Genomic DNA, 13,404 nt, shown 5'->3' on the forward strand with positions numbered 1-13,404 from the left:
TTGGCTCCAAATTTCAGGTCCGGACCTTACGTTCTGAGCTCAATTTGGGAAAACCCAAAACAGAGGTTTTAGCCCTCAGACTTGATTCAGGATGCGTTTTTGTCACCTGGGATGGCATGGGCTTCGACGGGGGACACATATTCAGCCAAAACTGGAGAGTCAAATTTTGGCTCCAAATTTCAGGTCCGGACCTTACGTTCTGAGCTCAGTTTGGGAAAACCCAAAACAGAGGTTTTTGCCCTCAGACTTGATTCAAGGTGCGTTTTTGTCACCTGGGATGGCATGGGCTTCGACGGGGGACACATGTTCAGCCAAAACTGGAAAGTCAAAATTTGGCTCCAAATTTCAGGTCTGGACCTTACGTTCTGTGCTCAATTTGGGAAAACACGAAAAAAGAGGTTTTAGCCCTCAGACTTGATTCAGGATGCGTTTTTGTCACCTGGGATGGCATGGGCTTCGACGGGGGACACATGTTCAGCCAAAACTGGAAAGTCAAAATTTGGCTCCAAATTTCAGGGCCGGACCTTACGTTCTGAGCTCAATTTGGGAAAACCCAAAACAGAGGTTTTAGCCCTCAGACTTGATTCAGGATGCGTTTTTGTCACCTGGGATGGCATGGGCTTCGACGGGGGACACATGTTCAGCCAAAACTGGAAAGTCAAAATTTGGCTCCAAATTTCAGGTCTGGACCTTACGTTCTGAGCTCAATTTGGGAAAACCCAAAACAGAGGTTTTAGCCCTCAGACTTGATTCAGGATGCGTTTTTGTCACCTGGGATGGCATGGGCTTCGACGGGGGACACATGTTCAGCCAAAACTGGAGAGTCAAAATTTGGCTCCAAATTTCAGGTCCGGACCTTACGTTCTGAGCTCAATTTGGGAAAACCCAAAACAGAGGTTTTAGCCCTCAGACTTGATTCAGGATGCGTTTTTGTCACCTGGGATGGCATGGGCTTCGACGGGGGACACATGTTCAGCCAAAACTGGAAAGTCAAAATTTGGCTCCAAATTTCAAGACCGGACCATACTTTCTGAGCTCAATTTGGGAAAACCCAAAACAGAGGTTTTAGCCCTCAGACTTGATTCAGGATGCGTTTTTGTCACCTGGGATGGCATGGGCTTCGACGGGGGACACATATTCAGCCAAAACTGGAAAGTCAAATTTTGGCTCCAAATTTCAGGTCCGGACCTTACGTTCTGAGCTCAATTTGGGAAAACCCAAAACAGAGGTTTTAGCCCTCAGACTTGATTCAGGATGCGTTTTTGTCACCTGGGATGGCATGGGCTTCGACGGGGGACACATATTCAGCCAAAACTGGAGAGTCAAATTTTGGCTCCAAATTTCAGGTCCGGACCTTACGTTCTGAGCTCAGTTTGGGAAAACCCAAAACAGAGGTTTTTGCCCTCAGACTTGATTCAAGGTGCGTTTTTGTCACCTGGGATGGCATGGGCTTCGACGGGGGACACATGTTCAGCCAAAACTGGAAAGTCAAAATTTGGCTCCAAATTTCAGGTCTGGACCTTACGTTCTGTGCTCAATTTGGGAAAACACGAAAAAAGAGGTTTTAGCCCTCAGACTTGATTCAGGATGCGTTTTTGTCACCTGGGATGGCATGGGCTTCGACGGGGGACACATATTCAGCCAAAACTGGAAAGTCAAAATTTGGCTCCAAATTTCAGGTCCGGACCTTACGTTCTGAGCTCAATTTGGGAAAACCCAAAACAGAGGTTTTAGCCCTCAGACTTGATTCAGGATGCGTTTTTGTCACCTGGGATGGCATGGGCTTCGACGGGGGACACATGTTCAGCCAAAACTGGAAAGTCAAAATTTGGCTCCAAATTTCAGGTCCGGACCTTACGTTCTGAGCTCAATTTGGGAAAACCCAAAACAGAGGTTTTTGCCCTCAGACTTGATTCAAGGTGCGTTTTTGTCACCTGGGATGGCATGGGCTTCGACGGGGGACACATGTTCAGCCAAAACTGGAAAGTCAAAATTTGGCTCCAAATTTCAGGTCTGGACCTTACGTTCTGAGCTCAATTTGGGAAAACCCAAAACAGAGGTTTTAGCCCTCAGACTTGATTCAGGATGCGTTTTTGTCACCTGGGATGGCATGGGCTTCGACGGGGGACACATGTTCAGCCAAAACTGGAAAGTCAAAATTTGGCTCCAAATTTCAGGTCCGGACCATACTTTCTGAGCTCAATTTGGGAAAACCCAAAACAGAGGTTTTAGCCCTCAGACTTGATTCAGGATGCGTTTTTGTCACCTGGGATGGCATGGGCTTCGACGGGGGACACATATTCAGCCAAAACTGGAAAGTCAAAATTTGGCTCCAAATTTCAGGTCCGGACCTTACGTTCTGAGCTCAATTTGGGAAAACCCAAAACAGAGGTTTTAGCCCTCAGACTTGATTCAGGATGCGTTTTTGTCACCTGGGATGGCATGGGCTTCGACGGGGGACACATATTCAGCCAAAACTGGAGAGTCAAATTTTGGCTCCAAATTTCAGGTCCGGACCTTACGTTCTGAGCTCAGTTTGGGAAAACCCAAAACAGAGGTTTTTGCCCTCAGACTTGATTCAAGGTGCGTTTTTGTCACCTGGGATGGCATGGGCTTCGACGGGGGACACATGTTCAGCCAAAACTGGAAAGTCAAAATTTGGCTCCAAATTTCAGGTCTGGACCTTACGTTCTGTGCTCAATTTGGGAAAACACGAAAAAAGAGGTTTTAGCCCTCAGACTTGATTCAGGATGCGTTTTTGTCACCTGGGATGGCATGGGCTTCGACGGGGGACACATATTCAGCCAAAACTGGAAAGTCAAAATTTGGCTCCAAATTTCAGGTCTGGACCTTACGTTCTGAGCTCAATTTGGGAAAACCCAAAACAGAGGTTTTAGCCCTCAGACTTGATTCAGGATGCGTTTTTGTCACCTGGGATGGCATGGGCTTTGAAGGAGGACACATATTTCATGGAATTTCAGCATAAACCGGACACACATGCAGAGTGATATACAACATTATGTGTTGCATAACTGTGCCTGCCTCAAACAGAAGAAGCCTTTCAAGGAAACAAGAGCCCCTTTAACACCCATTGTCACAGCTTTGCCATTTGAGTTGGTGTCCATTGATTTCCTGCATTTGGATAAATGTAAAGGCTGATATGAATAAGAACTCAAATGTTTGAACCACTAGACATGAAGTTTGTATGTTACAGGATTGAGTTGCATCTTACATTTGATAATTAATGGTTGAATTTGTCATGCATCAGGACAACATCTGTTTTGAGGGGGAGTGTATAATAGATGTAAAATCAATAATTTAGTTTAAAAAGATTATGAAAATGTTTAATGAAATGTTAAAAAGTTTAGATTAGTTGAGATTAACATAAGGAAAGAGTTCATATTTTTGGCAGGAAAACTAAACATTTAAAAATTGTATCTGCCATATTTTTAGTTAAAAATGTCTAATAATTGCTGTTTAAATACACAGAGTTATCTCTGTGATCAACTGGTTTTGTTGTTGTTGGGCACTTCTTGTTTTGGCCAGTAGGGGGAGCTTTTTGCATGCGGCCTCTCATTACATTAATTTTTCCCTTTTAACAGCTAAAAATAGTGTGTTTTAATGAACCTTTAAAGTTGTGAAATGGCAACCAAAAATGTTATTGTGCAAATGTAAGTTTCATGTATATTGAATTCATTACATTACTGGATGAAAGCCAGCAACAAGCATGTGTTTTCTTTCATCCGTCTTTTCTCCCTTAACAGGGGTTTAGCAGAAGCACTCTCTAGAAAACTTAATTTTGATGGAGCGGAAAATGTTCCTTTTACTATGGATGAATTGAAGAGGGCTCTTTTTAAAACTGGTCAAACTGTGTCAGGCAAAGATGAAATATGTTACTGTATGATCAAATATCTAAGTAACAGAAGCCTTGAGAAGTTGTTGACACTGTATAATAGGGTGTGGGAGGAAGGAAAAATACCAAAGAGCTGAGCTGGAAGGAAGCAATCATTACAATACGGAAACCTGGGAAAGATGCAAGCAAGCCAGGGAATGATAGACCCATAGCTCTTACATCACATATTTGTAAAATAATGGAAAGAATAGTACACTCAACAAAAATATAAACGCAACACTTTTGTTTTTGCTCCCGTTTTTCATGAGATGGACTCAAAGATCTAAAATTCATTCCAGATAAACAATATCACCATTTTTTCTCAAACATTGTTCACAAATCTGTCTAAATGTTTGATAGTGAGCACTTCTCCTTTGCTGAGATAATCCATCGCACCTCACAGGTGTGCCACACCAAGATGCTCATCAGACACCATGATTAGTGCACAGGCATGCCTTGGACTGTCCACAATAAAAGGCCACCCTTTTATTGTGGAGAAGGGAGAAGGGCAAGTATGTTGGGAGAAGGAAAGAATGACAAAAGATAGTTTCGGGTGGAAAGGAAATGAATCACTCAAGATATAGGTGTGTTTGAAAAGGAGTTTGCTAAGACTGTAGTGTGGCCTGAAAGACTTAATGACCCACAATAGATTTTGAGCTATTCCAAATCAAGAAAACTAAAAATAACACAGATTTAGTTAATGCGTTTTGCCACCTAGTAGGATCCAAGTTTTTACAGATGGATCAAAGGAACCTCTCACTGGTACAACAGGTGCAGCTGTTGCAGTACCAGGTATTAATTGTTGGTACAGTACAGTAGAGAACATCTGATCACATTAGTGTTCTTGCTGCTGAGCTATTTGCTGTGGATATGGCAATAGACTGGACTGAGCAAAGTGGCTGCAGAAAAAGTGATTATTTGTTGTGATTCTGTGAGTGCCTTGACTAGTATTGGTACAGGAGTAGCAAGATCTCACCAAGGGCTAGTATTTAAAATATTATCATCTTGTAAAAGTCTGAAAGGAGAATGTAAAATTGTGTCTTTATGGGTCCCTGCACATTTGGGGATTATTGGAAATGAAAGAGCAGATAACCTGGCAAAGGAGGCGGTCAACAGAACAGATTTTGAAGCAGATGTTTAACTGTATAAGTCAGAAGGTAAAAGTATTGTGTGGGACAAAATAACTCTAATGTGGCAACCAAAATGGAACACTGAAACAAAAGGAAGGCATTTATATCCAATACAAAATAGAGTAAGAGCAATAAACAGATGAATTGAAAGGAAAGAGCAAGTAATAATAGCAAGATTGAGAATTTGACATATCAACTTAAATAGCACTTTGCACATTAGAGGAGGGCATCCAACAGGATTCTGTGAGCAATGCCAAGAACAGGAGACAATAGAGCGTTTACTTCTGACGTGTAAAACACAGACAAGAAAGAAAATAACGATGGAAGTTGAAGAGAATAGGAAAAGGAGGAAAAAGGTGTTCAAAGTATTATTGGGTGTGCAGAAGGTGCTGGGAAGGGAGGAGGTGATGACATTTTTGACTGTGACAGGACTTTTTAATTGAATGAACAGAAATAGCGGATGAGTAGCCTAATTGAAGATGGCAGTAATGCAACGTCATGGATGCCAACTGCCGTAAAACACCAGAGAAGAAGAAGAAGAGTCATGTGACCAAACCACGCTTCAGCACTGGTTCCACACAGTGTACCGACACATGCGCAGTGTGTCGGCGCTTCGGTTGTCAGACGACCAACACTACTCTGAAAGTTACCTCTAAGGATTTGACCTCAAGCAGTACATAAATTGGATTTTATTTTATACGCATCCACAAATATAGATTCATCTATCTCTCCAAACAATTCCTCAACAGCATCATGTTAATTTCAGGACTGTTTTCGCTAGCACCAAAAATTAGCGCGAAAGCTAATGTCAACATATAGATTAAGGTAAGCTAACTGTTGTTGTGCTGCTGTGCTGTGGACGTTCCTGTGATCACACCTTAACAGCACCTTCTCTTACAGGTACATCAACAGAAGAACATCCATTTCCACCTGAGCTGGTTTTGGATTTGTTAGGATGAGGATTTTTAGGTTTTTGAGGAGTAGCGTGTCCATTGGAAAGGACATCGACTACTACTCGAAATTTTCTCCCTCTCCTCTCTCAATGAAGCAGTTTCTGGATTTTGGTAAACACATTTTCTTTACCCGTGGCATTGTGTACCAGCATCATTTATATGTAATTTTCATGAGCTAACTTGAATACTCTAGAAATTTCCTGAAGAATAATCCAAAACAAAATGTTCTTAAAATGCTGCTAAATGCAGATCTTTAATGATCATATTTTTGTGTGAGTTAGTATCCCTCAGATAAAATCTCCTTAACAACACATCAATAAAAAATGTGTTTTTGAAAGAATAATTACAAACAGATGTCTGCAAATAAATAATCAAATTTTTTGCACTTATGGTGTCAGAAAGTTCTGCATTAGATTTTTTTTAATTTGAGGTTTTTGCTCTCTCCTTGTGGAAAGATGCACAATGCATATGACAACAGTCTGTTACCACAAATTAATTTATGATGACACATTTATGTCCTTTATCATTCTAAATATAGAAAATAAATGACATTATTGTATATGTACTTACCTCTTTCAGGCTCAGAAAATGCATGTGAGAAAACTTCCTTCAACTTCCTCAGGCAGGAGTTGCCCGTGAGGTTGGCCAACATCATGAAAGAGATCAACTTGTTGCCAGATAACTTATTGAGGACTCCTTCAGTGCGGTTGGTCCAGAGCTGGTACGTAGGTTTTGTGCCAGAAACTGCCTCTTTCAGAGAATGAAAGTTTCCTCTGAGACAATGTTTTTCCCGTCACACTGATACAAATCAGTAGTGGTGTGTTGATGTTTTTTTCACATGCAGGTACCTTCAAAGTCTCAAGGAGATTCTTGAATTTAAAGAGAAAAATGCAGATGATGAGAAGGTCACATATGAGTAAGTGAACTGAAACAATGTAGTTTGCCTTTGAAAGACCTCATCAGAGTTCGTAGTATTTTTCTTTAAATCTGTTGTGTTCCATGTGTTTAGTTTCACAGATACAGTAATAAAGATCAGAAATAGGCACAATGACGTCATCCCCACCATGGCTCAGGGACTAGTGGAGTACAAAGAGGCGTACGGCACGGACCCAGTCGTCAGCCAAAATGTTCAGTATTTCCTCGATCGTTTTTATATGAGCAGGATTTCCATCAGAATGTTGCTCAACCAGCACAGTGAGTAGATGCTAAGATTTTCTCTGTGGTGTGATATGTGTCAACAGTGTGCTTAAGTTGTGTGAGTGTGTCAATAGACTTCACTGAGACAGACTGATGCTGCTACATGCTCTACCATGTATTTGTCTTTGATTGTGCAGTGCATGTTGTCACTTTAAATGTTGTTTCTATTCCAGCTCTCCTCTTTGGCGGGAAGGTGAAAGTGAACCCAGCTCATCCCAAACAGATTGGCAGTATTGACCCACACTGTCGGGTCAGCGAGGTTATTAAAGGTTAGTACTTCTTTTTTTATTTGATGAATCCATATCTAATTCTGTCGGTTCAGAGACAAAAAAAAATTTCCTCCTTGTAGATGCGTATGAGAATGCAAGAAATCTCTGTGATCGCTACTACATGAACTCTCCTGAGCTAGTACTGGAAGAATTCAACGGTAAGTTGTAAGACATATCTCAAGCTACACATCCAGCTGTCCTGATGTTTGGAATTTAATTATGTATGAATGTTTTTGTAGGGACCATGAGTTAAAAACTTCTGACCTAATTGAATGCAACTTGTTTCTCCTGACAGCCGAAGAAAAGGAGAAACCCATCACAGTGGTCTATGTCCCATCTCATTTGTACCACATGGTGTTTGAGCTCTTTAAGGTAACATCCTCAACCTCTCGCTGCTTCATCTTGAATTGTTTTGTCTTTTGTTTCTGAAAAACACTTGCCCTTTCATTGTTGCAGAATGCCATGCGGGCCACCATGGAGTTATACGGTGATGCCATGGAGTATCCTCCTGTCACAGCTCAGATAGCTCTGGGGACTGAGGATCTGACGGTGAAGGTAAAGCTGTGCAGGTTCATGATAGCTTGAGTCCTGGTTCTTGAACGTTTGAGTCTTTGAATGCGGACTCTTTTCAGACTCTGTGCTTTTCTCCAGGTGAGTGATCGTGGAGGGGGTGTACCTCTGCGGAAGATTGACAGATTGTTCACCTACACATACTCCACAGCTCCTCGGCCCAGCATGGACGGCCGTGCTGCTCCTCTGGTCAGTATCTCAGCTTTTTGATGTGTGAACGATAGCCTCTTACAAGTCATGTATTGAAACCAGCATTAATATCATTTTTAAAATTAAACTGCCTTAAGGTGAGTTCTTTGACGAAAAACTGCTCTTGAGCCCCTGGAGGACTGATTTGTTATCTTTTCATCCAGGCTGGGTATGGATACGGTCTGCCCATCTCTCGACTCTACGCTCGTTATTTCCAAGGCGACCTGAAGCTCTACTCTCTGGAGGGTTACGGGACTGATGCTGTGATCTACATCCGGGTACTTACATTCACTGTATTCCTGCTTTCTCTTACATGCATGCTTGAAGTTCTTACTGTATTGACTTTTCCTTCTCTATCCTCTATCAGGCACTCTCCACAGAGTCCATTGAGAGGCTCCCTGTCTACAATAAATCAGCATGGAAACACTACAAGACGATCCACGAGGCTGACGACTGGTGCGTCCCCAGCAAAGAGCCCAAGGACATGACGACGTTTCGTAGTTTCTAGATCCTAATGGCTGCTATCTTGCAGTAAAGACGATGTAGTTTTTTTGAGTGTGTGTGTGTGTGTGTGTGTGTGTGTGTGTGTGTGTGTGTGTGTGTGTGTGTGTGTGTGTGTGTGTGTGTGTGTGTGTATGTGTGTGTGTGTGTGTGTGTGTGTGTAGTAAGAAAAAAGAAAAGCCAGAACAAAGTTTTACTACCATATATTTCAGAGGGAACAAAAGATTAGCAGATCACAGCCTTTATTTAAAAACATGTTCCCTACTCATCTGGATCAGTGGATGTTAAAAAGATAATAATTGGGATAGCACTTATTCTTCCATGGTGGTTTTCTCTCTTTGTGATTGCATTTGCATTTGCTTTAAAGCTTCAGGAGTTAGTTAAGATATAGTTGACCCTGTAGACAAAGCAGTGTCTCTTTAGTGATCCTCACCTCTTCATGCAAAGGAAATACTGCCACGCTGACTTGGTGCCTGCACCCAGGCATTAAAGATCACCAATAGTCACTCCTCTTTCTGATGGACTCGTTTGCTTTTTTTTACTCATAAAAGGTCAACATTTATTTCAGTCTCTTTTGTAACACTTCAGTCCAACAGAAGCTGTAAGTTTTCTTTAAATGTAAGTGATGGTGATGTTTTAGTTTGTCAGCACCCTCTGGTGAACAAATTTGTAACACCATGTTTTAAAGTGAAACTTAAAACATATTTTGCTATTTCAACTTTTGTCCTTGTGTTGGAAACACAATTTAAACCCTCAAAGTGTTTCTATCCAAACAAATTTGGTATTGTTTTGCAAGCAAACACTGCATAAATGGTCTGTTGTGTTTTTTTGTTTAGTTAAACCTTTGAGTTGTGAACTCTTTTGTGTGGAAATTTTGTGTTTACAGCTTGCACTCCTGGTGTTTACGTCTTAGCTGCTCTTATTGGCTGAAAGTCAACCTTAAACTGTTACAGGGGGTTTGGAGGTTTTTTCAACGCTGCTCTGTGTGATGTTCTATACTTTGAAAAACAAGAACACTTCATGTGAAAGTGCTTGTTTTTGAATCTGTAGGAAGTTTCTGAAGGAGGATAATGTATATGAGGAACAAGTGATCATAAAAGTATGGATAAGGGAAACATTTGCACCTTTTTTCTGTTGCACATGATGAACTTCTGTTTTTTTTCCCCAATAAAGTGCTGAACCTGACTGGATAAAACATTTTTAACGTCAAGAGTATTATCACTGTATTTAAGCATTTTGGTTTCTGTGGTTGTGGGTCCTGTTTCATAAGCTACTTTTCATAATTTCCATATTACAGTAACAGAGTTATGCTTCTCATCATGTGAAATAAAAAAAAGACAAACATCAAGACTTTCCTCTTTTCTTCTTGTCTCACAAGTGTTGGTCCTCTGACACATGCACCTTAGCTCATGGGAAAAATGTGTCAAACCACTGTGCTGAAGCTTGGTTTGGGTATCTTGAGAAGAGCCTAAGGAGACTGCCCAGTTTGTGTTTTTACAACATTTTGTGTTATACAGTCTATTATTTTTAGTCAAAATCCAGCAAAAAATGTAAGGGGTTGGCCCACGTTTTTTTGCAAAATTTTTGTGAGTTTGAAAAAACACCAAAAGATGGACCCTGAGGGCTAATTTACTCCCATGGTGTGTTTATTAGGGGCCAATCATGAGTGCCCCTAATAAACAGACACTGGGTCAAAAAAACATAAGGTGTTAGTCCATGTTCTTTTCAATTTTTTTTTAGGTTTGAGGAAACATCAAAATATGAAACCTGGCAGCTTATTTACCCCCACACTGTCTTATAAAGTACCCATGGATTGTCTGTAGTGTCTTTTCTCAGAATTATATTCTGAGTTGAAATTCTGAAAGAGCCAAGTTTTTAAAGTTGTTATTGACCAGATTCAAAACTAAAGCTCAACAAGACTACGACAGTTCATATAAGCGTTTTTGAGGAATGATCGGGGAAAGTCCGTCTGTTCTTTGCGAATTCTTTCCCCGGGTTCTGCTTTCCAGGCAGAAAGCTGGACCAATTACACGTCAGCTTTAATCTGGTCAGAAGAGCGGTTGGATTGATAATCTGCCAATTATGACAGGGGGCGGAGTTTGTTTGCTCGCAGTCAAAACTCAGGGCAAACAGTACACCAAGTGTTCAGACTTGCGTCATTTCCTTTGGTAGTCCATTGCGATGCCTGCCTGGTGAAATGCGAAGCTCTGGGCCACGTTTTGGCGAAGGATTTGTCGTGAATTTCGGTTCGCCTCCTGGATCAGGGAGTCGCTAAATAAGCGGTGGTTGAGAAAAATAAAAGTTCGCCTCCTTAAAGGCGAGGTGGGAGCCGGTTGTCGTGGTAACTCCAGCTAATCGAGTTCGTGTGGGTGACCCGCCAAAACCTCAGCCAGGAACTTACCATTTTGGTACCTTAGCTTGTTTTGGGACCGTTTTATTTACTCACCTGACAAGGAAAATGAGTGGAGGATTTAACTTTGGGCAGCCCTCATCAGGCTTTGCTTTTGGAGCTCAGAAGACCACAGCTGCGGCCCCCGCAACCGGCTTCGGCCTGGCGAGCTCCACACCTGCTGCCGCCGGTGGAGGCTTCACCTTTGGCTCGCCGGCTCAGGCCGCCACCAACCCCACGGGGAGCTCCTTCAGCTTTGGCACTCCGGCAAAGAGTACAGCAGCTGGTGGAGGTTTCTCTTTTGGAACCCCTACCACCACATTTGGCTTGGGCACGACTCCTCAAACCACGGCAGCTACAGGGCTGACTTTGGGCTCCACAGCACCCGCAGCTGCGGGCTCAGGGTTCACTATAAGCTCAGGTTTGTCTGCACAGACCACTGCTGCCGCCCCAGCTGGAGGAGGCTTCTCTTTTGGGACAGGAGCCCAAGTTCCAGTTCAACCCCAGCCTGCAGCAACAATAGCACCTGCAGCAATTGCACCTGTACCAGCTGCAGCACCTGCAACAACAGCACCAGCTGGGCTTTCCTTTGGAGGGTTCAGCTTTGGATCAACCAAAGCACAGGTGACCACGGCTCCAGCCCAAGCCCCTACTGCTGCCCCAGGTGGGGGCTTCAGCTTTGGTTCCAGCACTTCCACCCCTCTCACCCTGGGCACCCAACCCCAACCAGCCTCTACTGCAGCAGCCCCAACTAGTCAGGGTGGAGGATTTGCCTTTGGGATTAAACCCTCATCGACCCCAGCTCCCCCTGCGTTGGCTCAGGCAGCCCCGGCAGCCGCAGCATCTCTTTTTGCTTTACCCATCTCTACAGCTGCTGCAGCCTCTGGTGCTCCTGCAGCTGCACCAACCACTGCAACAGGTACAGGCTTCTCGTTGGGTGTAGCTCCAACTCCAGCAGCAACTGCCGGCCCCACTGCTGCTGCTGCCATTGCCCCCACTACAGCTGCTGCACCAACTACATCAGCAGGTGGAGCTCTGGCTTTTATGCTCAAACCCCTGGGAGCAGCTACCACCACCTCTGCCCTGGCTCCTGGCTCTACTGCCACAACTGCAGCCACCACAGCAGGTGCTGCTACAGGCTTCACCCTGGGACTCAAACCAGCAGCTGGCATCACTGCCACAACTGCTCCAGCTGCAACACTCGCTACAACTGCTGCCCCACCTGTGATGACCTACGCCCAGTTGGAGGGCCTCATCAATAAGTGGAGTCTGGAGCTAGAAGACCAGGAGAGACATTTCCTGCAGCAGGCGACTCAGGTAAACGCATGGGACCGCATGCTGGTGGAAAATGGGGAGAAGATCACAGCACTGCACAAAGAGATGGAGAAGGTGAAGCTGGATCAGAAGAGGCTGAACCAGGAGCTGGATTTTATCCTGTCCCAGCAAAAGGAGCTGGAGGACTTACTGTGCCCACTGGAGGAGTCAGTGAAAGAACAGAGCGGAACCATCTACATGCAGAACGCAGACGAGGAGCGGGAAAGAACATACAAGCTTGCAGAGAATGTGGACGCACAACTGAAGAGGATGTCCCAGGATCTAAAGGAGATCATCGAGCACCTGAACACATCCAGTGGCCCTGCAGACACCAGTGACCCGGTAAGATAATACGTCAGATTTTTTAGCCTGTGCGTTAAATGTTAAAGAATGAAATCGACCTTTCCCTCTCTCTTCGTCTCCTTTAGCTTCAGCAGATCTGTAAAATCCTCAACACCCACATGGACTCACTTCAGTGGATTGATCAGAACTCAGTCCTTCTGCAGAGACGAGTGGAGGAAGTGTCCAAACTGTGTGACAACCAGCGTAAGGAGCAGGAGAAGACCTTTCGTTTAACATTCGACTGAACTGCATTAAACACGTTGAAATGAATGATCTCAAATCGCTTATTTTGGATATTTTTCTCTTTAAAAACTTAAACATGAATAAGTTAAGTTGCTTTTCTCTTCAGCTGTTTGAGCTGTTTGTAAGTGCTTATAGATTCCAATTTTTATATAGATGATAATAATCTATACATGTGTAAATCCTTCTGCTCTAGACAGTACAAATAAATGAATCTTTTGCTTAATGCTCTGTTAAGGCCTTGTTTCATTTGTAATGTTTGGTTGCAGTGAAGACAAGCAGTGGTTTAATACAGTTCTTGATTATTTCAAAGCTTGGGTAAAAGTTAAAGTGTTATTTTTTTAGCCATGGAAAAGGTTGTTGCTTTTCATTTCTTTCAGTGCTTACGGTTGAGTTATTCTGAAAACGGACTTCAAGG

At 43.1% G+C, this 13,404-nt stretch overlaps 2 protein-coding genes across 2 annotated transcripts; both read left to right on the forward strand.

The window, feature by feature from the left end:
* The first annotated feature begins 5,590 nt into the window (after window positions 1-5,590).
* pdk1 (pyruvate dehydrogenase kinase, isozyme 1) lies at window positions 5,591-8,860 on the forward strand. The gene is made up of 12 exons (XM_074695265.1): window positions 5,591-5,847; window positions 5,923-6,086; window positions 6,555-6,696; window positions 6,820-6,891; window positions 6,985-7,169; window positions 7,346-7,441; window positions 7,522-7,599; window positions 7,737-7,813; window positions 7,898-7,996; window positions 8,093-8,200; window positions 8,365-8,478; window positions 8,568-8,860. Exons 2-12 carry the CDS (start codon window positions 5,978-5,980, stop codon window positions 8,706-8,708), a joined length of 1,221 nt encoding a protein of 406 aa, XP_074551366.1. The 5' UTR covers window positions 5,591-5,847; window positions 5,923-5,977; the 3' UTR covers window positions 8,709-8,860.
* A 2,001-nt stretch (window positions 8,861-10,861) lies between these two features.
* Window positions 10,862-13,212, forward strand: LOC141807908 (uncharacterized). The gene is made up of 2 exons (XM_074694099.1): window positions 10,862-12,746; window positions 12,833-13,212. The coding sequence occupies exons 1-2, from the start codon at window positions 11,160-11,162 to the stop codon at window positions 12,989-12,991; spliced, it is 1,746 nt and encodes a 581-aa protein (XP_074550200.1). The 5' UTR covers window positions 10,862-11,159; the 3' UTR covers window positions 12,992-13,212.
* Window positions 13,213-13,404: the final 192 nt, after the last annotated feature.

The sequence above is a fragment of the Halichoeres trimaculatus genome, unplaced genomic scaffold, assembly GCF_033239565.1.
Source record: "Halichoeres trimaculatus isolate MK-OKI-2021-1 unplaced genomic scaffold, fHalTri1.1 fHalTri1_scaffold_19, whole genome shotgun sequence".
NCBI lineage: Eukaryota > Metazoa > Chordata > Actinopteri > Labriformes > Labridae > Halichoeres > Halichoeres trimaculatus.

What these genes read in the sequence shown, in the direction of transcription:
- pdk1 (XM_074695265.1), top strand. Translation starts at nt 5,978, where the DNA reads ATGAGGATTTTTAGGTTTTTGAGGAGTAGCGTGTCCATTGGAAAGGAC. An exon ending in GAAGCAGTTTCTGGATTTTG is followed by an intron (nt 6,087 to 6,554) that starts GTAAACACATTT and finishes TACCTCTTTCAG; the next exon opens with GCTCAGAAAATGCATGTGAG. An exon ending in AGTACTGGAAGAATTCAACG is followed by an intron (nt 7,600 to 7,736) that starts GTAAGTTGTAAG and finishes TTCTCCTGACAG; the next exon opens with CCGAAGAAAAGGAGAAACCC.
- LOC141807908 (XM_074694099.1), top strand. Translation starts at nt 11,160, where the DNA reads ATGAGTGGAGGATTTAACTTTGGGCAGCCCTCATCAGGCTTTGCTTTT. An exon ending in CTGCAGACACCAGTGACCCG is followed by an intron (nt 12,747 to 12,832) that starts GTAAGATAATAC and finishes CGTCTCCTTTAG; the next exon opens with CTTCAGCAGATCTGTAAAAT.